Below are 26,992 nucleotides of genomic sequence, written 5' to 3' on the forward strand. Positions count from 1 at the left end.
GTTTGTTTATGTATTTCTGTGATTTGTTTAGTTAGTTAGTAAATAAATAATTAAGCCAATTTGTATATCGCTGATACATTTTGGAGGCTAGGGTTCATGCAGATATCCAAGGGTTTGTGACGTTCAGTAATGAGAACTGATAAGGTAATAATACATTAATACAAGACTGTACTCGATAAGATATGAAAATATCTGAAGAGTCGATTCAGGAAATAGAGACTCTATAAACGTTTTCCCGTGTGTAAAGTGTTACGGCGTTCTTCTATCTCCTCCTCTGATGAAGAGGTAGAACAAGGATCGGACCAAAATGCAGCGTGATGATGATTCATGATATAATTTTAATGAAGGAAAAAACAATACAAGCGGAAACTACAAAAATAATGAAAAGTGAAAACCGAAACAGCCCTATCTGGTGCAAACACTAAGACAGGAACAATCACCCACAAAATACACAGAGAAACCCCGGCTACCTAAATATGGTTCCCAATCAGAGACAACGAGAATCACCTGACACTGATTGAGAACCGCCTCAGGCAGCCAAGCCTATGCTAGACACACCCCTAATCAGCCACAATCCCAATGCCTACAAAAAACCCAATACGACAACACAATAAACCCATGTCACACCCTGGCCTGAACAAATAATTAAAGAAAACACAAAATACTAAGACCAAGGCGTGACATAAAGTGTCTGTGTGTAACTGGTGAGATGAGTCAGGCGCAAGACAGCAGATATGAGTTATGAAAGCAATTTTACTCAAATATATCCCAATACACGTCTTATAAATACAAGGCCACAAATACGGACCACAATACAATAAATAATTACTCACAACCAAACATGGGGGAACAGAGGGTTAAATAATGAACAAGTAATTGGGGAATGAAATCAGGTGTGTAAGACAAAGACAAAACAAATGGAAAATGAAAAGTGGATCGGCGATGGCTAGAAGGCCGGTGACGTTGACAGCCGAACGCCGCCCGAACAAGGAGAGGGACTGACTTCGGCGGAAGTTGTGACACCGTGGTGCCCCGACTTCCTAGTTTATTAATGTCACATCCTGACCTTAGTTCCTTTTTTATGTCTCTATTTTAGTTTGGTCAGGGCGTGAGTTGGGGTGGGCATTCTATGTTTGTTCTGTGTGTTATAGTTCTATGTGTTTGGCCTGGTATGGTTCCCAATCAGAGGCAGCTGTCAATCGTTGTCTCTGATTGAGAACCATACTTAGGTAGCTTGTTCCCACCTGGTGTTTGTGGGTAGTTGTTTTCTGTTTTGTGTATTGCACCTTGCAGAACTGTTCGTTTGTCGTTTTGTTGTTTTTTTGTTCAAGTATTCGTATTGATTAAAAGGTATTATGAATACTTACCACACTGCACCTTGGTCTTCTCCTTCTCCCGACAACAGACGTTACAATTCAACTTTACATGATTAGATTAATTACGTAATAATAATTACACATAGAGATTTGATAAAATAACATTTAATGATAGTCACAGACACGACACAGTACACAAGATTTGTACCCAATTGACAACCTGATCAGGAACATACTCATCAATGAAATTAATTTTCTAACATTATAGATGACTGAAGACTTTTGAGGCATGGTTAGTTTCAGTTTGGGCTGCATATTGGTTCCCCTTATATCGTTTTCCTATTTATTTGCTAAACTGATTAGTTCTTCCAGCAGGCAAAATGGGTTGTAATGACATCAATATGATGGTCAGGTTGTAGACTGACCAGGTGAATCCAGGTGAAAGCTATGATCCCTTACTGACGTCACTTGTTAAATCCACTTCAATCATTGTAGATGAAGGGGAGGAGACAGGATTTTTAAGCCTTGAGACAACTGAGACATGGATTGTGTACATGTACTGTATTCAGAGCATTAATGGGCAAGTGCCTTTGAACGAGGTATGGTAGTAAGTGCCAGATGCACCGGTTTGTGTCAAGAACTGCAACGCTGCTGGGTTTTTAACGCTAAAGAGTTTTCAGGGTGTATCAAGAATGGTCCACAACCCAAAGGACATCCAGACAACTTGACAAAACTGTGGGAAGCGTTGGAGTCAACATGGGCCAACATCCCTGTGGAACGTTTTCGACACCTTGTAGAATCCATGCCCCGATGTATTGAGGCTGTTCGGAGGGCAAAGGGGGAGGGGTGGGGGTTAGAACTCAATATTAGGAAGGTATTCTTAATGTTTGTACATTCAGTATATACTGGTTGAGATATCGGTCACATTTTATTTTGATAGTCCAGATAGTCATACAATCTATCTTGTTGACAAGCAACTGCTTGCTAAGGTTAAGGTTAGGTTTAGAATAAGGGTTAGGGTGGGTTAAAAACAGGGTTAGGGTAAGGGTTAAGATTAGGGTTAGGATAAGGTTGAAGGTTAGGTTAAGAGCAAGGGTTAGGGTTAATAGTTAGTTAGTTAGTTAGTTAGTTAGTTGAAATGTTACTGATAGTCTGTAGAGCATTTATAGATGGACTATCCAGATAAAGTGTTACAGAGATATCTTTACCTGGTTGTAATAGAGACCAGTTGGTTGTAATCTGGTTACAATCAGAAAATTACAACCCTTGTATGTGTATCATCATTATCAATAAACAAAGTTAAGAGGACCATGCTTTTGGGCCAGTGATGGGCTTCTGTGTTACGTGGACATTCCTAAATGAAGGCTTCCAGAGGACCTCATGGTTGGAGGTGATGTCACTCTAGGAGACATGTATAAAAAGGCAGGCAGCAGAGGAGCCAGATCCCACTCTCTCTCAGACTGTCTTAACTCTGCTACAGGAGCCATACCTTGATTCTTCTTGAAGACAAAGGGCAGAATTTGGATAAAGGACCTGGTCGAACCGCACCAGACTTTACACAGTGGCACCGGACTTCATATACACTTACCTGTCTTTCGCTGTAGAGACGTCGAAGGGCAAATGAGAACATGCTGCGGATTCTGGTGTTGGTGATTTCGCTGAGTGTGAGCAGTGACCTAGTAGCTGGTCAGAGAGGTATGTCTATCAATATTTTAGTATCTTAAGTGAACAAAAACTTCATAGCACAAAATGAAGGTCAAAAATGTTTGGAGAGATTCCAAAGTTATTTCAAGTGGGTCTGGTAACACCATGATAACAGTGTCATGAATAAGTCATTTATAAATTCTAATAAATGCTTTATAAATGATTATAAATGTTATAGATGCATACGAATTGTAATGTTTTACAATGCATATAAATGCATATAAATGTTTACAATGAATGAAATACTAAATTCTTTCTTAATGCTTATTAATTCATTTGTGCTACCAACTTCAGAGGCTTGAGAACACTTTTTTGGAAGTCTGCTATTTTACACCTGTGATAAATATCACATAAATGTCTGGTCAATGGTACGTCAGATCATATTAGTCTAAAATTGAAAGTTTATTTGCAATCATCCCGATACAATGTAACAACTTTGATTTAGCATATTCCTTGAAATAGAACACAATAAATGAAATCATCATCAATTTGCAAAACTGAATTCGTAAGTCCTATCCTCTACATGGCCAACGGGTTGATTCACTTTCACACTTTGAAAAACAAATTGGCAGCTTATGTTGAGCGACTTGTCGGTCAGGCAATGCAACTAAATCACCCTGATAGTGTCATTGGTAGTGTTTTCTTGCCAGTATCTTTGAGGCATGTTTGCTTGGAATTCATTCAGAAAAGATTGCAGCTCCTAATGGGAAGACTACACTTCCTCTCCTCCATGCTCAGGAGACTTTGACACAATACAGCTCCCTGGGGAGTTTAATACATCTAGTAGGTTCCTGTTGGAGCACCACAACAGGCCCCACATTGCCAGGCTATCCCAGCATCCTATTCATCTGGGACACCTCTTCCTTGGAAAGGCCCAGGCCCCAGGGCCTGTAAATCTAACTTCCACAGGAGTCCATAAATGAAGACTTAAAGTGATTCGAGTTGCCATGATTCTTGCCAACCACTGTTAAACCAAACCACAGGCTGTGGCTGCTCTGCTATTTTCAAGCTCCTGTTCTACACCTTTCACGTTGCAATGAGTGTGAAAAATAAAACATTTAATTTCAATAAATTCTTTATCATCCCATATTTTAGAAAATTGGTATTGCAGAGGTATGAAAAACGATTTGGCACAAACCCCACAACATCTTAGTCTCTGTATTTCTGTATGCATGTGATTCAGGCCCAGGGATTGTCTTGGAATGCCAGCTCCTGTGGCAAGGGGATAGTAGTTCAGGTAGTAAAGATGATGAATGGGCAGTGGATGATGTTGTTTTATAAAGGGACATCTGCATAGTGCATCCCCAACACATTGCATACTGATGACTTGCGTCAGCCACAGATGTGCATCCAAGACAATGTCACAGGAAGAGTAATGAGGTACGAGCAGGAGCTTTGTGACCTGCCTGACGTTCAGTTTCAACATGAGGTTGACATTAGTTTCAGTTTATCTTGGCAACCTATGATGATAACACCCCATTTACCTGAAATTGGTATTCTGTCTACCGACTTTGAATTATTTTGACTGGTTGAAACAGAATGTGCTGGAATAGGAATACATGTGGGGGTATGTTTTCAAAGATGATCTGTCCATTGCTAATGTATAAAACAAACATAGCTGTGTGTGCACATCGCTAATAAAGCGCTGTGAAATGTTTTTTCAAACTCAGATGGGGAAATTATTAATCAGATCAAGGGAACGAATCAAGCCTTGGCTGAGATTAAAGAACTGCTGAAGCAACAGGTAAAGTCACTGTTTGGACATATAGGGCAACTTTAATTGAGGATGTAAATAGTCCCATACAGTATAACGTGAACTAATAGTGTATTTATACCTCCATGCAGATCCAAGAGATTGTTTTCCTGAAGAACACAGTGATAAAGTGTAAAGCCTGTGGTGAGTAGCCTTGGCCTGCCTGCAGAAATAGATATTCCAGTTGAATGTCAGTAAACATTGTGGTGTATCTGTTAATCAGGCTGGCGCTCTTTTAGGCACAAAATAAAGCTACTTTATTTTTAAAACAGTACATATATGAATATGTACATATTTAATATATAATTACAGTCAAAAATTTGGACACACCTACTCCTTCAAGGGTTTTTCTTTATTTTTTAAACTTTTTTTTTCTTTGTAGAATAATAGTGAAGACATCAAAACTACGAAATAACACATATGGAATCATGTAGTAACCAAAATAGTGCTAAACAAATCCAAATATATTTTAGATTTTAGATTCTTCAAAGTAGCTACCCTTTGCTTTGATGTTTTTTTTCTCACCCATCAAAAACATGCTTTTAGACATTTTTGCACATTTATTAAAAATGAAATAAAGAAATATCAAATTCACGTAACTATTCACACCCCTGAATCAATACTTTGTAGAAGCACCTTTGGCAGCAATTACAGTGGTGAGTCTGTCTGGGTAGGTCTCTAAGAGCTCTCCATATCTGGATTGCGCAACATTAGTTCATTATTCTTTTCAAAATTCTTCAAGCTCTGTGAAATTGGTTGTTGATCATTGCTAGACAACCATTTTCAGATCTTGCCATAGATTTTCAAGTAGAGTTAAGTCTAAACTGTAACTTGGCCACTCAGGAACACTCGCTGTCTTCTTGGTAAGCAACTAGTGGAGATTTGACCTTGTGTTTTAGATTTTCATCCTGTTGAAAGGTGTGTCTGGTCTCCCAGTGTCTGGTGGAAAGCAGACTGAACCAGGTTTTCCTCTAGAATTTTGCCTGTGCTTAGCTCCATTCCGTTTATTTTTTATCCTGAAAATTCCCCAGTCCTTAACCATTACAAGCATACCCCTAACTGTAACGGTTCTCTTTTGGTGAAGGAGAGTCGGACCAAAATGCGGCATGTAGATTTCGAACAAACGTAAAACACGAATTAATACAAAAACAACAAACGTGGAAACGTAACGAAAACCGAAACAGCCCTATCTGGTGAAAACACAGAGACAGGAACAATCACCCACAAACACCCAGTGAAACCCAGGCTACCTAAATATGGTTCCCAATCAGAGACAATGACTAACACCTGCCTCTGATTGAGAACCATATCAGGCCAGACATAGAAATAGACAAACTAGACATGAAACATAGAATGCCCACTCAGCTCACACCCTGACCAACCAAAACATAGAAATATACAAAGTAAACTATGGTCAGGGTGTGACACTAACATAATGCAGCCACCATTATGCTTGAAAATATGGAGAGTTGTACTCAGTAATGTGTTGTATTGGATTTGCCCCAAACAAACCACTTGTATCCAGGACAGGGTGCATGTTTTGGAATATTATTCTGTACAAGCTTCCTTCTTTTCCCTATGTCAATTAGTTTAGTATTGTTGAGTAACTACAATGTTATTGATCCCTCCTCAGTTTTCTCCTATGCCAGCCATTTAACTCTGTAACTATTTTAAAGTCACCATTGGCCTCATGGCGAAATCCCTGATTTGTTTTCTTCCTCTATGGCATGTGAGTTAGGAAGGACTCCTGTATCTTTGTAATGACTCTGTGTATTGATGTATCATCCAAAGTGTAATTAATGACTTCACCGTGCTTAAAGGGATATTCAATGTCTGCTTTTTTTTTTTTACCCATCCACCAATAGGTGCCCTTCTTTACGAAGCTTTGGAAAATGTCCCTGGTCTTTGTGGTTGAATCTTTGTTTGAAATTCACTGCTTGACTGAGGGTCCTTACAGATAATTGTATGTGTGGGGTACAGAGATGAGGTAGTCATTAAAAAAATCACGATAAGCAAACAGAGTGAGTCCATGCAACTAATTACGTGACATGTTAAACACATTTCTACTCCTGAGCTTATTTAGCCTTTCCATAGCAAATTGGTTGAATACTTATTGACTCAAGACATTTGAGCTTTTCATTTTTAATTAATTTGTAAACATTCAACAAACATCATTCCACTTTGACATTATGGGGTATTGTGTGTAGACTAAAACTAAATGTCATCCATTTTAAAATCAGGCTGGAAAATGGTGGAAAAAGTCAAGGGGTACACATATATCAATATCAACAGCATGATTGCTATCTCAATTGTATGTAAATATGGTACATTAATCATAGCATTGTGCTCTCATGTACTTAAAAAAAATATGTACAGTGCATACATAAACATATGAATATGTAATGGTAAATGAATCTGTAATGGAAATGTAAACAAATAGAAAATGCCATGTTTCATAACCTGCAGTAGATGGAGACATCTTACAGGAGAGTGCTCCAGGTCTACTTGGTTGATGGTTGGTGTATCATCCTCTCCCACCTAGGCATGCAAGGTCCCCCTCGCACCTCCTGTGACCCTAACCCCTGCCACATGGGAGTAACGTGCATTGAGACCGCCGGGGGCATCAAGTGTGGCCCCTGCCCTGAGGGCATGGAGGTTAATGGTACCCACTGCACACATGTGGATGAGGTAGGACAGGATCCCAAAAATGTCAAGTAGTATTCTGTAGTTGCAGGGATCATCAACTTTATCAGTGTTTCCCAAACTCGGCCCTCAGGATGCACGTTTTGGTTTTTGCCCTAACACTAAACAGCTGATTCAAATTCAAAGCTTGATGATTAGTTTATTATTTGAATCAGCTGTGTATTTTTTGTTTTTTTTATTTAGCTAGGCAAGTCAATTAAGAACAAATTCTTACTTACAATGACAGCAGGATTCAAACCAGGTACTGCATTGATGCCTCTTGCACTGAGATGCAGTGTCTTAGACCCCTGCGCCACTCGGGAGTCAAGTGTTAGTGTTTTGCTAGGGCAAAAACCAAAACGTGCACCCCTTCGGGTCCCATGGACTGACATTGGAAACCCTGAACTAGATTCAGCCGCCAGCTGTTTTCTTTTTGAGTGGATGGATGAGGGACAGGAACATAAGCCCAAACAGATATAATATTTGACTAAATCATAAACATTTCAAACCTTGCTGACATTTGTATACCTGCAATCACATCTTTCTATTATGAGTGGGAATACTTCGGGAACAGATTTCCAAAATTAAACTAACTTTAAGTTGATTTCCTGATGTTTTTACAGTGTTTTATGTCCAACAATGAAAATTCCCCCCAAATAATACAACATAATTATTTGTTTTTGCTCAGAACACCCGGATTGGCATGTGTGCTTTCCTGTTGCTCATTTGAAAACCTAGATTTCAGTCTTGCCGGTGTGTTTCCTGACGATTCCACGTTTGGTTAAGGATGTTTGTCTTTCATGACACACTGTAAATTCGGAAGCCTATTTAACTTCCTCAAAACCCCCAGAATAATTGTAAGATAACTCAAGAAATCGTGAATTAATCTTGATGTTTTTGCAGAGGATGTTTCCGTTGTGCAATTTTACATCTAACTAAGGTGATTGGTGCAGTATTTCTCAAGCTAAAAAAACATGTTTTCTTATGTAAACAAAGTCGGAGCTGCTGGGAAGGTCTGTCTCACTGTCTGTGCTATTGGATTAACAGCAATCACTGCAGCTGTTCACCCCATGTTAGTGGGGAAATGGACACTGTCAAATGAAAACACAACCTTAATTTATCCGTTGTGATGCACGGATGTTCCTAAAACTCAGTTTTAGAGGAGACTGACTTTATGACCAAATTATCCTATTTACACTGTGTAGTCAATATTGACACTAGAATAACTGTTTCTGACTCATATTGCTGCCACATAGGCCATTTTCAAATGGATTTGTTCCTTTTAAAAGGCAGTCACTCTTTAAATCAACTATTAGATTATCTCAATAGCAAATTCCAATTAAAATATTGAACATGTACATTACTGCCCTCTCTCCGCTCTCCTCCTGTGTGTGTAGTGTGTCGTGAAGCCCTGCCACATGGGTGTGCGCTGCATCAACACCTCTCCAGGGTTCCGCTGTGGCCCCTGTCCCACTGGCTACACCGGCCCCAGGGTGCAGGGAATAGGCCTCTCCTACGCCACTAACAACAAACAGGTAGCAATTTTGAATCAAGCAAAGAAGCTTATGAGCTTGGCTTTGGGGTCTTTCCACCTCAAAAAACACAAGAAAGAGGATTTCGACACCCGCCATCTCAGATTGTTCTGAAATCGTTTCGGTAATTAGTAACAGATACAATTAGCATTCCTGAAACATACATTTTCTTGAAATATAATTTTATCTCTGCGAAATTAAGCTAATTGATTGCACCCAAATTGGCCATTTTTATTTATAGGATTCAGATATTTAATAAAAATAGTACTCAACGTCCGATATATACTAAACTTCTTCCTACCAATGAGTAAGAGGAATTCATTTTTTGGGGGTCAAAAGCCACCCACGCCCCCCCCCCCCACACACACACACGCCCCCCACACACACACACCAATCCCACCTCAACAACCAGTATACAGTATCAGTTCTCTATGTTTGACAAGTAGTATGAAGCTGTGGCTTGGAGTTCTGCTTCTCCATACTATGTAAATGTTTTCGCTGTGAATCTGGTGATGGTTTTTTCCCCTGTTCAGAGAAATTAGTCAATGAAGTCACTTGCATTATTTACCATGAATTAGTGTGAAAGTACCAGGTTTTGACCACTAGATGCCTCTGTTCCTGCTATACCACCACATTCTTTTATCAATTTTGCTGGTCTCTTGTGTTTATTAAATAGATCAAAACATTTCCTTTGCAACTTTGGGGAGAAAACCAATAGATTTGTCTCATTACGAAAAGTGTGTGGTCATCCTCACAATTAAAGTCAGTCCTCAACCCAACTCTCCTTGAATAGTCCAACAAGTGGCAGCTCTTTGAGAGGGCTATTCCTATGCAATTCTCATATGAAGACTTTTCCTACAAGCCCAAAACTACTGTATAATGGAGAACTTGGCTAGGGATTAAAATGTTGTGACAACCCTAATAAAATACTGAATTGCATGGCAGCCTGTTTTTGAAAATGATCAGGAAACATTTCTACATGTGATTTGTGATTAGTGACATTCAACATTGAACCCAACGCAATCCAATACCATTACAACTGCAATACACTATAAAGTGTGTGTTTTGGACATTTACTATTGAAGTTCATTAGAGACCATAACATGGAACTGATGTAACCAATGGTCTTGATCAGGCTGTTGATTGTGGCCTGTGGAATGTTGTCCCACTCCTCTTCAATGGCTGTGCGAAGTTGCTGGATATTGGCGGGAACTGGAACATGCTTTCGTACACGTCGATCCTGAGAATCTCAAACATGCTCAATCGGTGACATGTCTGGTGACTATGCAGGCCATGGAAAAACTGGGACATTTTCAGCTTCCAGGTATTGTGGCTGGTCTCAGGATCCCGCAAGTGAAGAATCCAGGTTTTGATTTCCTGGGCTGGCGCGGTTACACGGGCTCTGCGGTTGTGAGGCCGGTTGGACATACCACCAAACTCTCTAAAACAACATTGGAGGTGACTTATGGTAGAGAAATTAACGTTCAATTCTCTGGCTACAGCTCTTGTGGACATTCCTGCAGTCATCTTGCCAATTTCACGCTCCCTCAAAACTTGAGACGTCTGTGGCATTGTGTTGCGTGACAAAACTGCACATTATAGAGTGGCCTTTTACTATCCCCAGCACAAGATGCACCTGTGTAATGATCATGCTGTTTAATTATCTTCTTGATATGCAGCACTTGTCAGGTGGATGGATTATCTTGGCAAAGGAGAAATGCTCACTGACAGGGATGTAAATAAATTTGTGCACAACATTTGAGAGAAATAACCTATTTGTGCGTATGGAACATTTCTGGGATCTTTTATTTCAGCTCATGAAACATGCGACGCACACCTTACATGTCACGTTTATATTTTTGTTCAGTGCAGTAGTAAAACCTGATAGTTTCTCTGAACAGGGGGAAAAAAACATGACCAGATTCACAGGGAATACATTACATAGTATGGGGAAGCAATACACAGTTCAATACTACTTGTCAAACAGAGAACTGATACTGTGTACTGGTTGTTGGGGTGGACTTGGTATGGAGTGTAGAGGGTCAGTGATTGACTGTTGACCATTTTTGGGGATTCCTAATGTCTAACTTACTGTTAGGAAAAAGTTTGGTCCAAATCGGATGTTGGGAACTATATTTATTGGACATTATTGGACACAGAATCTTATAAATTAAAATGGCTAATTTGGATGCACTCAATTAAGCAACATTTCTGAGATAAAATCTTATCTGTTTGTAACTACAGAAAGAATTTCAGAACAATCTGAGATAGTGTGTATCATGGCTTGCTGAAATGACATGGAACGACTCACTGGCAACATGCAAGGTTTTGCTTGAAGATGGAAGATTTATGCATTAGGGCTTTCTTTTGTATTTGAATCCTACCCAGGTCTGTCAGGACATCAATGAGTGCGAAGGACCCAAGAATGGAGGTTGTATGGAAAATTCCAACTGTGTGAACACACCTGTAAGTATCATTAAAAGTCGATGACACTCAAATATATATCTCATGAGGAAATCCAGAGGTCTTTCCTCTCTGAGGTTTTGAGGGGGGGGAACTAAGTTTCTGCAGTGATGGTTGTGTGTGTTGTTGTCAGGGCTCGTTTAAGTGTGGCTCCTGTAAGGCAGGCTATGTGGGGGATCAGCGCAAGGGCTGTAAGCCTGAGAGAGAGTGTGGTAATGGCCAGCTCAACCCCTGCCATGCCAGCGGAGAGTGCATTGTCCAACGAGATGGGAAAATAGAGTGTCAGGTAATGCGATACAATTCTGTTGCAATGGATCAATATGAATTTGAATACAGCCTAAATGTATACTACTCCTTATACATGTTGTCTATAGCATTCTTTTGGATACAGATTGCTCGTTATTGATTCAGCTGCTGTAGCTGAAATGGAATTGAATGCAAATTGACATTCCATATTCAGTAGAGTACAGTCCATAACTTGATGACATGACTTGATCCTGATTCACAGTGTGGGGTGGGATGGGCTGGCAATGGCTACTTCTGCAGCTCTGACATTGACATTGATGGCTTCCCTGATGAGAAACTGGAATGCACCGAGAGGAACTGTGCCAAGGTAATACACTTGAATGTCCTTGAAAAGGCTATGGAAGTCCACGACTATACTATTTTGAACGCAAAGGGAAAATAAAGTGGAAAAACTAAGTCATTGGCATATGCTTTATATACATACTTTTAGGATAACTGTCTAACAGTACCCAACTCTGGCCAAGAGGATGTAGACAAGGATGGCAAAGGAGATGCCTGTGATGAAGATGCAGATGGCGATGGAATCCTAAATACACAGGTTACTGATCTCTTTCTCCAGCAACTGATTCTTTGCTGTGTCACGTTTACGACAGGTCTTTACACTGATTTTGTATCTTAGTGTAAAGACAGGCTCTGATGCCTCTTTGGTAGGACAACTGTGTGCTGGTACCAAATGTCAACCAAAGAAATGTGGACGAAGACGACTTTGGAGACGCCTGTGACAACTGCCGTATGATCAAAAACAACGACCAGAAAGACACTGATGTTGATAGACTGGGTGACGAATGTGACGAAGACATTGATGGCGACAGTAAGTATGCATGTCGAGGTTTTGACCGTGACAAGCCTAATTCTGCCATTGCGGTCATTCATGTCAATTGACATGTCAACTACTGTTACCTCCTTCTAGGAATCCCCAATAATCTGGACAACTGCAAAAGGGTTCCCAATGCTAACCAGAAGGATCGAGATGGGGACAAAGTCGGAGATGCTTGCGACAGTTGCCCCTATGTTCAAAACCATGACCAGGTCTGCTTTCTGATTTCCATGTTTAGCTGTACTTGTATTAATCCTAGTCATTACTGCATGTTCTACCAGAATGACAAACTATGTCGATGTTCGAGTGATATTTTTTGTGTTTGATACAGTTAGATATGGACAACGATTTGATCGGAGACCCTTGTGACACCAATAAGGACAGGTATAGCTGTGTTACTAGCGTTCTTGTTACCTCCCTGCCTTTAACCAGTGTCGACCTGTGCGTGGCGTTCCAATCTATTGGTACGCCATTACTTATTTTATATGTTATGTAATGACTTTGGTTTGACACATCAACCATCAGAATCTCACAACAGTGGGGAGAACTGTAAAATGGTCTCCTTGTGTTTTTCTCTACTGTTCTCAGTGATGGTGACGGTCACCAGGACTCTCAGGACAACTGCCCTGCAGTCATCAACAGCTCCCAGCTGGACACGGACAAGGATGGCCTGGGGGACGAGTGTGACGATGACGATGATGATGATGGTATTCCTGACCTTCTGCCCCCGGGACCGGACAACTGTCGCCTCATTCCCAACCCTCTGCAGGAGGACTCTGACGGTGAGTTCAGCACTTTTTCAGTCTAGTTTCCACAAAGTTCTCCAATATATCCGTGTAATGTTGACAGTAATATTGTCCTGTGACTTAAAAGTCACATATTGCGTCAATCTCCTTGTTACAGGTGATGGTGTTGGGAATGTGTGTGAGAACGACTTTGACAATGACACCATCATCGACAGCATCGATGTGTGCCCGGAGAACGCCGAGGTCACTCTCACAGACTTCAGGGCCTACCAGACAGTGGTGCTGGACCCAGAGGGAGACGCACAGATAGACCCTAACTGGGTGGTGCTCGATCAGGTATGTGTATGCAGATGTTGGATCATAGTTTCAGCCAGTTTGTTATAATAGGATAACAATCCTGTAGCAATTTTTGTAGGGGTTGATACATTTTTTTTTAGGTCAAATCAAGTCTGAAATTTCTTAGTGGAAATTCTAGCCTTTTTAAAATTCAAATAGACTTCAAGTTTGCATTTCCTGCTTAGCAGGAAAATTCTCAGCAATAAAATGGTCATCAAATCTGTATTGATGCATGCATTAAATCTTATACAATAAGTCCAAGGGTGTTACAGTAGATACAAATCAGTGCCAACCCACTGGGAATAGATGCCAGTTCAACGTCTATTCCACGTTGATTCGTTGAAATGAGGTGGAAACAACGTTGATTCATCCAATGTGTCACCAGTGGGAAGAGACATGTTAACTGCTTAAGTTCTATAATATTCTCTGTTTCTCTTTCCACAGGGAAGAGAGATCGTCCAAACTATGAACAGTGACCCTGGACTGGCTGTTGGTAAGAGCAACAATCACGCTGTCTCAAGTCGGATTCATTCAATAAACCGAGTTGTACATGACATTCTCAAACGCATCCTAACCCAAACTCACGGCATTCCTTCAAGGTTACACAGCTTTCAACGGTGTTGACTTCGAAGGGACTTTCCATGTGAATACTGTAACGGACGACGACTATGCAGGGTTCATCTTTGGCTACCAGGACTCTTCCTCCTTCTACGTGGTGATGTGGAAACAGGTTGAGCAAATCTATTGGCAGGCCAATCCATTCAGAGCTGTGGCAGAACCAGGGATCCAACTGAAGGTACAAAAAATCCTATATGCACATCTTATATGACTATTATCTAGTCATGTAGTAAAAGTCACTTGTGTTCTCACGGCAGGAAAATAATCCTGCAGCAACTGGAAATTTGAGTTATTGTGTGGATTATAATTAGTGGAAGAAAAAAAACCACTGGGCACAGACGTCAATTCAACGTCTATTCCACGTTGGTTTTATTAATAAAATTAATAAAAAAATATTTATTCATTTTTTATTATAATTAATGACCATTTTTGTATGACTTTACATTTTTTGTTAGGGCAAATCAAGTCTAAAATGTTAAATGGAAATTGCAAACTCTAGAAGCCTTTTTAAACCTTGAATTCCTCCAACTACAGGGTGATCAAATTAAGATCCTATATACATCTGTTCAAATTCATGCAAACATGCCACTACTCTATTAATAGACTGACCTACACACAACTAGCCCTTTCTAAGTAATACTCATAGGGCCAGTTACCTAATATTAAGTCTACCTCTGGACTAAAAACAGCTCAACGGAAAATAGATACATTTTGAGTTGAAATATAAATACACCTGCCCAGATTGATACATTGGAAGAGATCTACAGTTCTGTAAAAGTGCTGCCTGTGCAATTGTGTTGTCGACTAGGCTGTGAAGTCCAACACGGGACCAGGGGAGAATCTACGCAATTCCCTGTGGCACACTGGCGACACCAGTGACCAGGTGAAGCTGCTGTGGAAAGACGTCCGCAACGTGGGCTGGAAGGACAAGACTTCATACCGCTGGTTCTTGCAACACAGGCCCCAAGATGGCTACATCAGGTAGTGCGCTGCTATCAGACACACCTCGTAGGCGTCTGATGGCTTTTGGTGCAGTTTGCCAACGATGGCGTGACCTCGTTTCATAATACATTAAAGGCCCAGTGCAGTCAAAAATGTGATTTCCTATATTTTATATATAGTTCCACACTATGAGGTTTGGAATGATACTGTGAAAATTTAAATAATACCATTTTAGTGTAAAAGCTTTTTGAAAAGACAGCCTGAAATTTTAGCCCGTTTTAGTGGGAGGGAGTTTTGACCTTCCATGGTGCCATCACCATGCGGTAAATTAATTAATAGACCAATAAGAAAAAGAGTTCCAAACCTCTCTGCAAATAACAGAAAATGTCCAGTTTTCCCCTCCCCACTCAAACCACTCCCAGACAGTCCTAGCTAAATTCTTGTTTGAGAAATTGCTCCTTGCTAAGAAGCTATTTTTGTTGATTTTTTAAAACAATTTTAACAGAAAACAATCACAGTAAGGTATTTAATTGTTACGCAGAAATGATTGGATATTGAGGTAAAAACGGCTGCATTGGACCTTTAAATTACAATTTGTGGCATTATGTGTGCAACTGATTGGACTGACATATGTGACCACATACTGTTGAACTTGAACAACATGAAACTACTATCGTGCATGTTTTCTCTTATCATCATACATCATCATCATCATACATACATCATACTATCCATATTGTATTCTTTACCACAATAGGTTACATCATCCAGTACACAACTATTCGGGTTGGAGATGGTCTTATTTTTGGCTGCATTAACACAGGCAGCCTAATTCTGATCTTTGGCAAAATGATTGGCAAAAGATCTGATTTGATTGGTTAAAAGATCAGAATTGAACTGCCTGTGTAAACACAACCTTTGACATATTTTGGTATTCCTAACTGGTCTCACTCTATGCATGTGTGTGTCATGTTCAGAGTGCGTTTCTTTGAGGGTCCTCAGATAGTGGCAGACACAGGTATCATCATAGACACCACCATGAGAGGAGGCAGACTGGGTGTCTTCTGCTTCTCCCAGGAGAACATAATCTGGGCTAACCTACGCTATCGCTGCAATGGTGAGCAGCACACTAATGACAAGCCCACCCCCCTTATTAGAATACCCTTCTCACAAGCAGGAAGTAGAGGAGGATGGGGACCTTAGGGAATCAATTAGAGAAGTATTGCATTGCAGCATCCTGATAATAGAATTCCTGTATTGAGAAATGGATGATACTGCTCTCTGGCAAAAGAGGATCTACATTTACTTGTGCTTTGTGCCTGCTTCTATCCATTCTCATTGTCATTAAGTGACACAGTGGCTGCATTTACAGTGCCTTCGGAGAGTACTCATACCCCATTGACTTATTCCACATATTGTTGTGTTACAGCCTGAATTCATAATGGATTAAATATATTTTTTCCCCTCCCCTATCTACACACAATATCCCATAATGACGAAGTTAAATTATGTTTGTAGATGTATTTTTTTTAATTGAAAATGAAAATGAAATACAGAAATATTTAATTTACATAAGTATTCACACCCCTGAGTCAATACTTTGTAGAAGGACGTTTGGCGGCGTGGAGATGGGGAGCGGCGGTGAACAGCAACCTTCAATTCTTTCCACATATTTTCAATGGGATTCAAGTCTGGGCTTTGGCTGCGCCACTCAAGGGCATTCACATTCTTGTTCTGAAGCCATTCCAGCGGTGCTTTGGCTATATGCTTGTAAATCTTCGTCACAGTCAAAGCTTGTTTGCACTCTGTGACCGTCGGCGTCATTTAAGATGAGGGAGGATGATTCTTTTTTTCCATGAGCATGGCCTTATTTCTATTACAGAATATTGGATGACTGTCATTCATATACCATTCACCCAGCTCAATAGAACATCGATAGGTTTAGGTTACTACATGATACTCAGAGTTTCCCTATACCCATCATGAGGTTTCTACAACCTAGCCTATGAATTAAAGTTTACAACATACATTGGGGCAAAGAAGTATTGTCAGCCACCAATTGTGCAAGTTCTCCCACTTAAAAAGATGAGAGAGGCCTGTAATTTTCATCATAGGTACACTTCAACTATGACAGACAAAATGAGGGAAAAAAAATCCAGAAAATCACATTGTAGGATTTTTAATGAATTTATCATCCAAATGCTCTCTAGCAAACCTCAGACGGGCCTGGACATGTACTGGCTTAAGCAGGGGGACACATCTGGCACTGCAGGATTTGAGTCCATGGCGGCGTAGTGTGTTACTGATGGTAGGCTTTGTTACTTTGGTCCCAGCTCTCTGCAGGTCATTCACTAGGTCTCCCCGTGTGGTTCTGGGATTTTTGCTCATCGTTCTTGTGATCATTTTGACCCCACGGGGTGAGATCTTGCGTGGAGCCCCAGATCGAGGGAGATTATCAGTGGTCTTGTATGTCTTCCATTTCCTAATAATTGCTCCCACAGTTGATTTCTTCAAACCAAGCTGCTTACCTATTGCAGATTCAGTCTTTCCAGCCTAGTGCAGGTCTACAGTTTGTTTCTGGTGTCCTTTGACAGCTCTTTGGTCTTGGCCATAGTGGAGTTTGGAGTGTGACTGTTTGAGGTTGTGGACAGGTGTCATTTATACTGATAACAAGTTCAAACAGGTGCCATTAATACAGGTAACGAGTGGGGGACAGAGGAGCCTCTTAAAGAAGAAGTTACAGGTCTGTGAGAGCCAGAAATCTTGCTTGTTTGTAGGTGACCAAATACTTATTTTCCACCATAATTTGCCAATAAATTCATTAAAAATCTTACAATGTGATTTTCTGGATTTTTTTCTTCTCATTTTGTCTGTCATAGTTGAAGTGTACCTATGATGAAAATCACAGGTCTCTCTAATCTTTTTAAGTGGGAGAACTTGCACAATTGGTGGCTGACTAAATACTTTTTTGCCCCACTGTAGGTGCACAGGTGGAGAGAAGTTTGAGTAATCAAGGTGACAGACATTGACAACTTCAATACTGCCTCGCACAATCTTGCCTGCATCTAGCTGATCTAGGGTGTAATCATTAGTCCAAAAGATGCAAACGATAGTTTCTATTGGACAAATTCAGGTATGGTTATCAGCGGTGGCAAAAGTACTCAATTGTCATATTTGAGTAAAAGTAAAGATACCTTAATAGGAAATGACTCAAGTAAAAGTGAAAGTCACCCAGTAAATTACTACTTAGGTAAAAGTCTAAATGTATTTGGTTTTAAATATACTTAAGTATCTAAAGTAAATAGAATTGCTAAAATGTACTTAAGTTTCAACAGTAAAAGTATAAATAATAAAAGATTCCTTATTTTATAGACGGATAGCCAGGGGCACACTCCAACACTCAGACATAATTTACAAACACAGCATTTGTGTTTAATGAGTCTGCCAGATCAGAAGCAGTAGGGATGACCATGAATGTTCTCTTGATAAGTGAATGAATCGTACCATTTTCCTGCCCTGTTGAGCATTCAAAATGTAACAAGTACTTTTGGGTGTCGGGGAAAATGTATGGAGTAAAAAGTGCAATTTTCTTTAGGAATGTAGTGAAGTAAAAGTAAAAGTTGTCAAAAATATTAATAGTAAAGTGAAGTACAGATACCCCAAAAAACGACTTAAGTGGTACTTTACACCACTGATGTTTATCCCCGTTTCTTGCCATTTAAGAATCGGCAGAATGAATACACCCCTGATCATGCAAACACAGTTGACCCCTTTGATTGTTGGATAATTCCTTCTCACATCTATGCGCACTCCACCTCTCACTTTTTGACTTCACAACACATCAGCTGTCTTCCACACCCATCTCGACAAACCATTTCTGTATGGACGTCACTTTGCACAAGGGGGCATGCTGAAACAGGAAAGGACCTTCCCCAAACTATCACAACAAAGTTGAAAGCTCAGAATCGAATACAATGTAGCGTTAAGATTTCCCTTCACTGGAACTAAGGGGCCCAAACCATGAAAAACAGCCCCAGACCATTATTCCTCCATCAAACTTTACAGCTGGCAATATGCATTGGGGCAGGTAGCGTTTTCCCAGATTCATCCGCCGGACTGCCAGATGGTGAAGCGTGATTCATCACCCCAGAGAACGCATTTCCCCTGCTCCAGAATCCAATGGCGGCGAGCTGTACACTACTCCAGCCGACACTTGGCATTGCTTATGGTGTTCTTAGGCTTGTGTGCGGCTGCTCGGCCATGGAAACCTATTTCATAAAGCTCCCGACGAACAGTTCTTTGGCAGACGTTGCTTCCAGAGGCAGTTTTTAACTTGGTAGTGAGTGTTGCAACCGAAGACAGAAAGATAGCTACTTCTCGCTCTCGCTTCTCTTTCATTTTTGCTAGCTAGCTGTAGTTTACGTTTTCAGTACTATACTGAACAAAAATATAAATGCAACATGTAGTGTTTGTCCCATGAACTGAAATAAAATATCCTAAAAATGTTCCATATGAACAAAAAGCTTATTTCTCAATTTCTCTTTCCATCCCTGTTAGTGAGCATTTTTCTTTTGCCAAGATAATCCATCTACCTGACAAGTGTGGCATATCAAGAAGCTGATGATTAAACAGCATGATCATTACACAGGTGCACCTTGTGCTGGGGACAATAAAAGGCCACTCTATATGACTGCAGGAATGTCCACTAGAGCTGTTGCCAGAGAATTGAATGTTAATTGAATGTTAGTTATAGAGAATTAGGCAGTATGCCCAACCGGCCTCACAACCACAGAGCCCGTGTAACCACGCCAGCCCAGGACCTCTACACCCGGCTTCTTCACCTGCGGACTCGTCTGAGACCAGCCACCTGGACAGCTGATGAGTATTTCTGTCTGAATGAAAAAATAACTTTTGTGGGGAAAAACTCATTCTGATTGGCTGGGTCTGACTCCCCAGTAAGTGGGCCTGTCTCCCAGGTGGTTTGGTATATGCCCTCCCAGGCCCACCCATGGCTGCGCCCCTGCCCATACATGTGAAATCCATAAATTAGAGCCTAATGCATTTATTTAAATGGACTGGTTTTGCCTATATGACCTGTAACTCAGTAAAATCGTTGAAATTGTTGCATTTACAAATTTTTTCAGTATAGATTTATTCACTGATCCTTTGATTGGGTGGACAACATGTCAATTCATGCCATAAGAGCTCTGATAGGTTAGAGGACGTCCTCTGGAAGTTGACATAATTATGGTGTAAGTCTATGGAAGGGGGTGAGAACCACCTAGGTTTTGTATTGAAGTCAATGTACCCAGAGGAGGATGGACATTACCTGTCTTCCGACTACACCATGATGCTACCCTAGAGTGCTGTAGGCTACCCTAGAGTGCTGTGGTCCTCCTCTGAGGAGCCTCCACTGTCTGAAGTGGGTTCTCATTAAGGATTTGCCTGTATTTCGCTCCACTCACTGTTCCGTCAATCCTTACCAATCTCCCAGTCCCTGCCGTTGAAAGGCATCCCCATAGCATGATGCTGCCACCACCATGCTTCACGGTAGGGATGGTGTTAGATGGGTTATGAGCTTTGCCTGGTTCTCCAAACATGGCACTTTGCATTCAGGCCAAAGAAATTTGTTTCATCAGACCACAGAATCTTTTGAATTATGATCTCTTTCATGTGCCTTTATGCAAGATCCAGGCATGCTGTCATGTGTGGCTTCCGTCTGGCCAGTCTCCCATGAAGTCCAGATTGGCTCTCTTCTGGCAGGTTCTCCCATCTCAGCCAAGGAACTCTAGTTCTTTCAGAGTAGTCATTGGGTTCTTGGTCACCTCCCTGACCAAGGTCCTTCTTGCCCAGTTGCTGAGTTTGGTCAGATGGCCAGCTCTAGGCAGTCTGGGTAGTTCCATATGGAGACCACTGTGCTTTAGAAAACTGTCAACACTCTAGAAATAGTTTCATACCCTTCTCCAGATACAGTATATGCCTCATCTTGGAGATATGCAGACAGTTCCTTAGCTGTCATGTTATAGTTTCTGCTCTGACATGCACTGTAAACTGTGGGACCTTTTTATATAGACAAGTGTGTTTCTTTCTAAATCATGTCCAAACACTTGAATTGGCCATGGGAGGACTCCAATCAAGTTGTAGTGACATCAGTGATGGTGTATGGAAATTAGATGCACCTGAACTCAATTTGTAGTGTCATATCAACAGGGTGTAAATATTTAAGTGGGATATTTCTGTATTTAATTTTCACTAAATTTGCTGAGAGAAAAAAATCTAATCTATTTTGAAAAACAAAATGTGGAATAAGTCAAGGGGTATGAATACTTTCTGAAGGCATAGAGTATATACAGTAGACTGCATTTAAATGACCACTCGGTACACATACGACTAGTTTGAGGCTTTAGAGAGAGAAGTCTGAGTCTTAATTGTATTGGTCCGTTGGATGATTGGTATTGTATTGTAGACATTTGGATGTACTTTACAGACACCAACTAATTTACACGACTCATTTAGGTAAGCCTATTGCCATGCAAGGATTCCATATAGACTTATCATCTCTCCCTCTCCCTTTAGATACAACCCTCGAGGACTTTGACTCATACCAAGTCCAACCCGTTCAGCTACAGTTCTAATACAGCATGCACACACCTCTGCCCAAACGAAGACTGGGAGGACATTCCATCTACACCCCCACATTCTGGAACGCATGGCTCCCAGCTGAACAGTGCATGGTTGTGTCTGTAATGGCACCCTATCTCCTATATAGTGCACTACTTTTGATTAAAGGCTATATAGGGCCCGATTTGGACTTAAGAAATGCCTTTATGCACACCTTTCATACACACTTTTCAGTAGTTAGTATTCAGACTTACCTTATGAATGTACGTAAAGGGCTTTGCAGGCATGCTTCCCTTGTCATTCAATAGGGTTTTCAGTGCATATATCTTAAGCCATCTCTTTAAATATGGTGTAACTTTTAGTTAGTATTTAGTTGACAGACTCAATAGAATATATTGAATATTAGTGATCAATGAAAGAAAGCCATCTAAATATATGCATATCATTCTCTGTTTCAGCACCATTTGGTAGATTCAAAAAATACTCTGATCTTGTAGATTATTTAGGGTTAGGAAAGTATTTATGAAATCATAAAAACAGGTTTGGAGAGCCTTTATGCGGAAAAGAAGACAGTGGTTTGATTCATTCAGAAAATTGCCACATTGCTATTTAACCCATGGTAATGTTGGAAGATTAGTGTACATAGAATTATAATAGGGAGAATAGTGTACAATAGTAGACATTACCCTCGTCTGTTGCCTGCACTAGCCATGGTACTGTGTGATGACAGCCGAGTATTGCGCCATGCGTAGGCTTCAAACTGTTAATGCCTGGTCTGCACTCCGCTCCATAACGATTTAATTGGCCTAACTGTTACTAATGATCCTCTCAGCAACAACCACATGGCCATGACAGCGTTTACAGAGGAAGCAAATGCAGGTAAACAAAACGATGTAATTAAATGGAATGATAATGTATGCTATACCAACTGAAGGGAACTAACAGTAAACTGGCAGTTGAATATGTGTGTTATTAAGCCTACTGACGGTCGATACTGATAGTGGCTAATATTTAACATGACAGAAATAGGAAACAAAGTCGTGGTAGCCTATAATTAAGACATCCGAGTGCTCAGCTATGAGAGTTAAAAGGCTGTGCAATTTAAATTCTGCATAATAGCACGGCCTTTCATGAACTTTACTTTGGGAAAGTTGATATGCTTCAGTTTGAAGCCATATATGACTGGTTTCACATTTGTCTCCAGCAATTGGAAGGTAAAATATATCTAAAACAAGTGTAATTTATAGTTTCCTTATCCAGACAGATTACACATTTAACTAGCGCTTATCAAGTTCTAAATGACAGTGCATGGAGAATGGTGTAATTTCTATTGGAAAAAATAAAGTAATGCTTTTTCCACTTGAAACCGGTAGGTTCGCTAGACCTTATTCATTTTTTCCTCATATGTAAAAGGTGGAAGAATTATTAGGGAATTAAGTCAAGGTCAGAATACAGCGTCTGTTGACACACCATCATTTATTTGATCTCCACCCAAAACAAATAGCAGGTGAACAGCATGCTATTCTCATGCTTAAGTTCAAGGTCAGAATAAGCATAGAGAAAAGTGCATAAAAATGGAATTACTACGTTCCATTTAAGCACGCTTAACTCGGGTCGGAATTGGGCCCATATTGAATTTTTTTTTTTTTAAGGACCCTGTGAGATGTGACTCAGCAAAATAGAGGCTGCCATATTGGTCACCACCAGCAATGACAACATTTTCCAGTGACATTTGCTCCCCAATAATTCCAGTTCTCAGGGGACTTTTCTTTATGTCTACTACTACTCTGTCAACAATATAGAAATGTGAGGATAGTTGTGTGTGTTTTGAATAATCAGGGTGTGGACAGAAAATGTGTATTACATTGTGAGCGGACTAACTTTTTGTTGTTGGGGGGAGGGGGGGCTATGCATTAGATTGCATGTGATCAATTAATAAAATTGTGAACCACAACTGTTATTTTGCTTTAGCATATACTGAATATATAGGACTTACCTTTAGGTCAAAACGGGTTTACACTTTCTCCTCACTACTGACTAGACAGAAACTGAAGACATGAGAAACTGCTTTGAGTACTGATCAAAAGTTTGGGACTGAAAATCACAAAACAGGTATTCAAAATTATCTTTTAAAAACACATACAGAAATACAGATTACAAAATATAAACAACATAACAAGGACAACAAAATATAGAATAGTTCAAACGTCATGCATGTCCACACTTAGTAAACCTTGGTGAAATGACATTTTTCATTTATATATTCTGCAAAATTGAGACTATGTACAGAGAAGAAATGCCTCCCACATTCAGTTTATCTTACAAAGGGGTCACATAAAAGGAGTTTCACATAGAAACAAATAATTACTATACATCTCAGAATATGATTTACAGGACAATAGTTAAAATATGTGATACCCACTTAAAGCTGACCAGGGAATTCCCTATAAGAGAGATTTTCTTTACATTATGAATTGGAAATACTTGCCAAAAGTGGCATTTTAGGGTACCCAACTTCAACTGCACAGTTCTACAGGAGGAAATGATGTAGATTAATATTAATCCATTTCAAATTATGGGACAGAAAATATAATTATCCCTTTCATTCACCTTTAGTTGAGAGAATGTATGGGGACAGGTACTCTGGAAGTGACAGTAAGCGTAGTGAGAATCAAGATACTGCTCACCAATTCCCACAAGGCTGAATTCCTTTCATGCTCACCTCAGTCAGTGTATTGTAATAATTACTGTCAAAACAGGAGTCCACATCACCGTATTTGATTGCCATTTCCCATGCATATGCAGAGCAGTATGGTATATCTATTGACAAATACATATACATTGAGTGCTATTCCTTTTTTAACATGGAAAACAAGCTGCATTGGAATAAGCCCTTTCTGGTTTTGCATTACAAAATAAGGAATACGCTTCCACACTGTTACAGGCTTTAAAAAAAAGAAGATAATATTCTTTCTAGGGTACAACAGTCAGCATTGACAGAACAGTCACTGTTCACATTCACAAGGCAGTTGGCCACAAATAAAGTGAAAAAGCAACAGAATAAGAACACATACAACATAAAAACGTGTCATAAACCTTACTTAAAACATGTCTTATGCAGTCACAGTAAATGATATCAGTTTAGACTTGATTCGGCAGTCATGATGGCACATGCCTCAATTTAGGTTAGCTAACTAGCCATAGTTCATATTGCTGAAGTCAACAAGATAATGTTGAATCATTTGCAATAAACCAGCATCAACAATAGGGACCACTTATAACATCAGTCATGCCATGCAACTGACAGTAAGCTCTCGACCGTCAAGTCAAGTTTTACTGCCAATACGGAGTACAGTTGCAGTCGAATATATTGGCACCCTTGCACTTCACAATGGAGCAGAAGGTTCTGTTCTCTTTAAAAAAAAAACTGGTTGAATGTTATTTCTTTTTTACCCTGAGGCACCTGGAACTTAAATTACAACCATGACAAGAATCACTTTCCTCCAAACAAACTAATTTCAATTTTAAATAATTTAGTCAAGCCATTTTTTACATTTATGTAATAAATCTTAATTTCAGTTTGGATGTTTCGTTTCTTGGTCCCATGCAGCTTTAAATCAAAAACACTCGTTAACGCCAACAGTTGTTTTCTTCAATTTCAGCTGATGAGAATAAATGGAATCATTCAAGGGTGCCAATATATTTGATCGCAGCTGTATAAGTTCCATTTTTAAGTAGCTCGTGAAACTGTTATGACTCTTGCCAGATCATTAAAAAGTGTCAGTTCACTCCAAAATCAACAGAAGTTTCTATATTTCAAAAGTGGTCTTACGTCAAAATGAGTCCATGCCCCTGGCCTTATGTTCTGTAGATCCAGATATTCAGGGTACGCTTCAGTCTTAAATGAATGGAAACAATGCGTACTCTCTTATTCAATCATGGTTGCAGTCTTTGGCTCTCAGTTTACACTTGAAGCCCAGTAATTGGGTCTGTCATTTGATGACAGGAAGTGTATCAGTGCATCAAACTAATTACAGCATACATGCTATAAATCACATCAACTATTGGGCTTTTATCCACACATATCATGTTGATGTGATCCTTCTGGAGAGCGTGACAAGGATGTGCATTTACAAGTTCAGGATATGAGTTGAGTTACCTGCAAGGAAGCCGGTTAGACTTGGAGGATTTGTTGCCATTGTTTTTGATTAGGCTATAACTCTTTCTGGATCAGGAAATTCAAAGTCGATTCCGACTTTGACGGAAGTTCTCACAAACTCATGAACCCGCTTAAAAAAAAAAAAAGATTAATCTCAACGTTATAGACAACTTCGAGGTCTGAAATCTCAGACAGTCTACAGATCAATTGGCATCTGATGTGTTATGAAAACGGGATTTTCAATAGGTTTGCATTATAGGAACAACTGACAATTTGACTCGCACACAGTGAGGTGCTACAGTGAAGAACTAGACACTAAAGCAAGTAACAGCCAATTCAACTGAATAAGAAGTAGATGGTGAGAAAAGGGACTCAATGAAAATGCTTTTGGTTCATGTCAATCAGTGAAACAGACACATTCCAAGACTATGTTACACAAATACATTCTTATTTCAGCAATGAGCTAGCATTATGCAGAAATGGAGGTAACACAGTCCTCTGAAAAGTAAATTGTTTAAGTGAATCATTAGGAACAATTGACATACATCCTTTTTGACTGGGCGTGTCACTGTTTTACATTGTAGAGCATGATTTAAATCATCCTGCTTAGCAAATTAAGGCCTTTTTCTGAGGTTCTCTTTCATTTTTGTCATGCATTCGATTTGTTTCAGCTATAGCCTATGTACAGTACAGGATGTACCAAAAAAATTGTCTTGACAAGGAAAAATGAACAAGCATTTGTTTGCAGATAATCTGAATGGCACTGTAAGTATCATGCATGCGTATTGCAGTTTGGCCCAAAGTGAAGTTTTTTGTGTGATATATATATATATATATCTCACACACACAGTATCATCTATATCTATTTCCTATTCTAATGCAATGGTCAGATGTTTTATTCTGATTTGCATAGGAATCACAAATCTTAAAGCCAAACAGTCTGTGATTAATAAACAAGTCAACAGGCAATGAAGAATAAAATGAACATGAACCCTTA

At 39.9% G+C, this 26,992-nt stretch overlaps 1 protein-coding gene across 1 annotated transcript; it reads left to right on the top strand.

The window, feature by feature from the left end:
• Nucleotides 1-2,944: 2,944 nt before the first annotated feature.
• On the top strand, nt 2,945-25,183 carry LOC109902950 (thrombospondin-4). The gene is made up of 18 exons (XM_031838073.1): nt 2,945-3,011; nt 3,759-3,910; nt 4,866-4,917; nt 7,316-7,461; nt 8,853-8,990; nt 11,584-11,736; nt 11,959-12,063; nt 12,187-12,294; nt 12,408-12,567; nt 12,667-12,785; nt 12,905-12,957; nt 13,162-13,355; nt 13,477-13,655; nt 14,100-14,148; nt 14,255-14,451; nt 15,082-15,254; nt 16,193-16,332; nt 21,792-25,183. Exons 1-18 carry the CDS (start codon nt 2,945-2,947, stop codon nt 21,848-21,850), a joined length of 2,244 nt encoding a protein of 747 aa, XP_031693933.1. The 3' UTR covers nt 21,851-25,183.
• Nucleotides 25,184-26,992: the final 1,809 nt, after the last annotated feature.

The sequence above is a fragment of the Oncorhynchus kisutch genome, linkage group LG13 (genome assembly GCF_002021735.2).
Source record: "Oncorhynchus kisutch isolate 150728-3 linkage group LG13, Okis_V2, whole genome shotgun sequence".
NCBI lineage: Eukaryota > Metazoa > Chordata > Actinopteri > Salmoniformes > Salmonidae > Oncorhynchus > Oncorhynchus kisutch.

What these genes read in the sequence shown, in the direction of transcription:
- LOC109902950 (XM_031838073.1), top strand. Translation starts at nt 2,945, where the DNA reads ATGCTGCGGATTCTGGTGTTGGTGATTTCGCTGAGTGTGAGCAGTGAC. An exon ending in ACTGGGTGGTGCTCGATCAG is followed by an intron (nt 13,656 to 14,099) that starts GTATGTGTATGC and finishes CTCTTTCCACAG; the next exon opens with GGAAGAGAGATCGTCCAAAC. An exon ending in AACCAGGGATCCAACTGAAG is followed by an intron (nt 14,452 to 15,081) that starts GTACAAAAAATC and finishes GTTGTCGACTAG; the next exon opens with GCTGTGAAGTCCAACACGGG.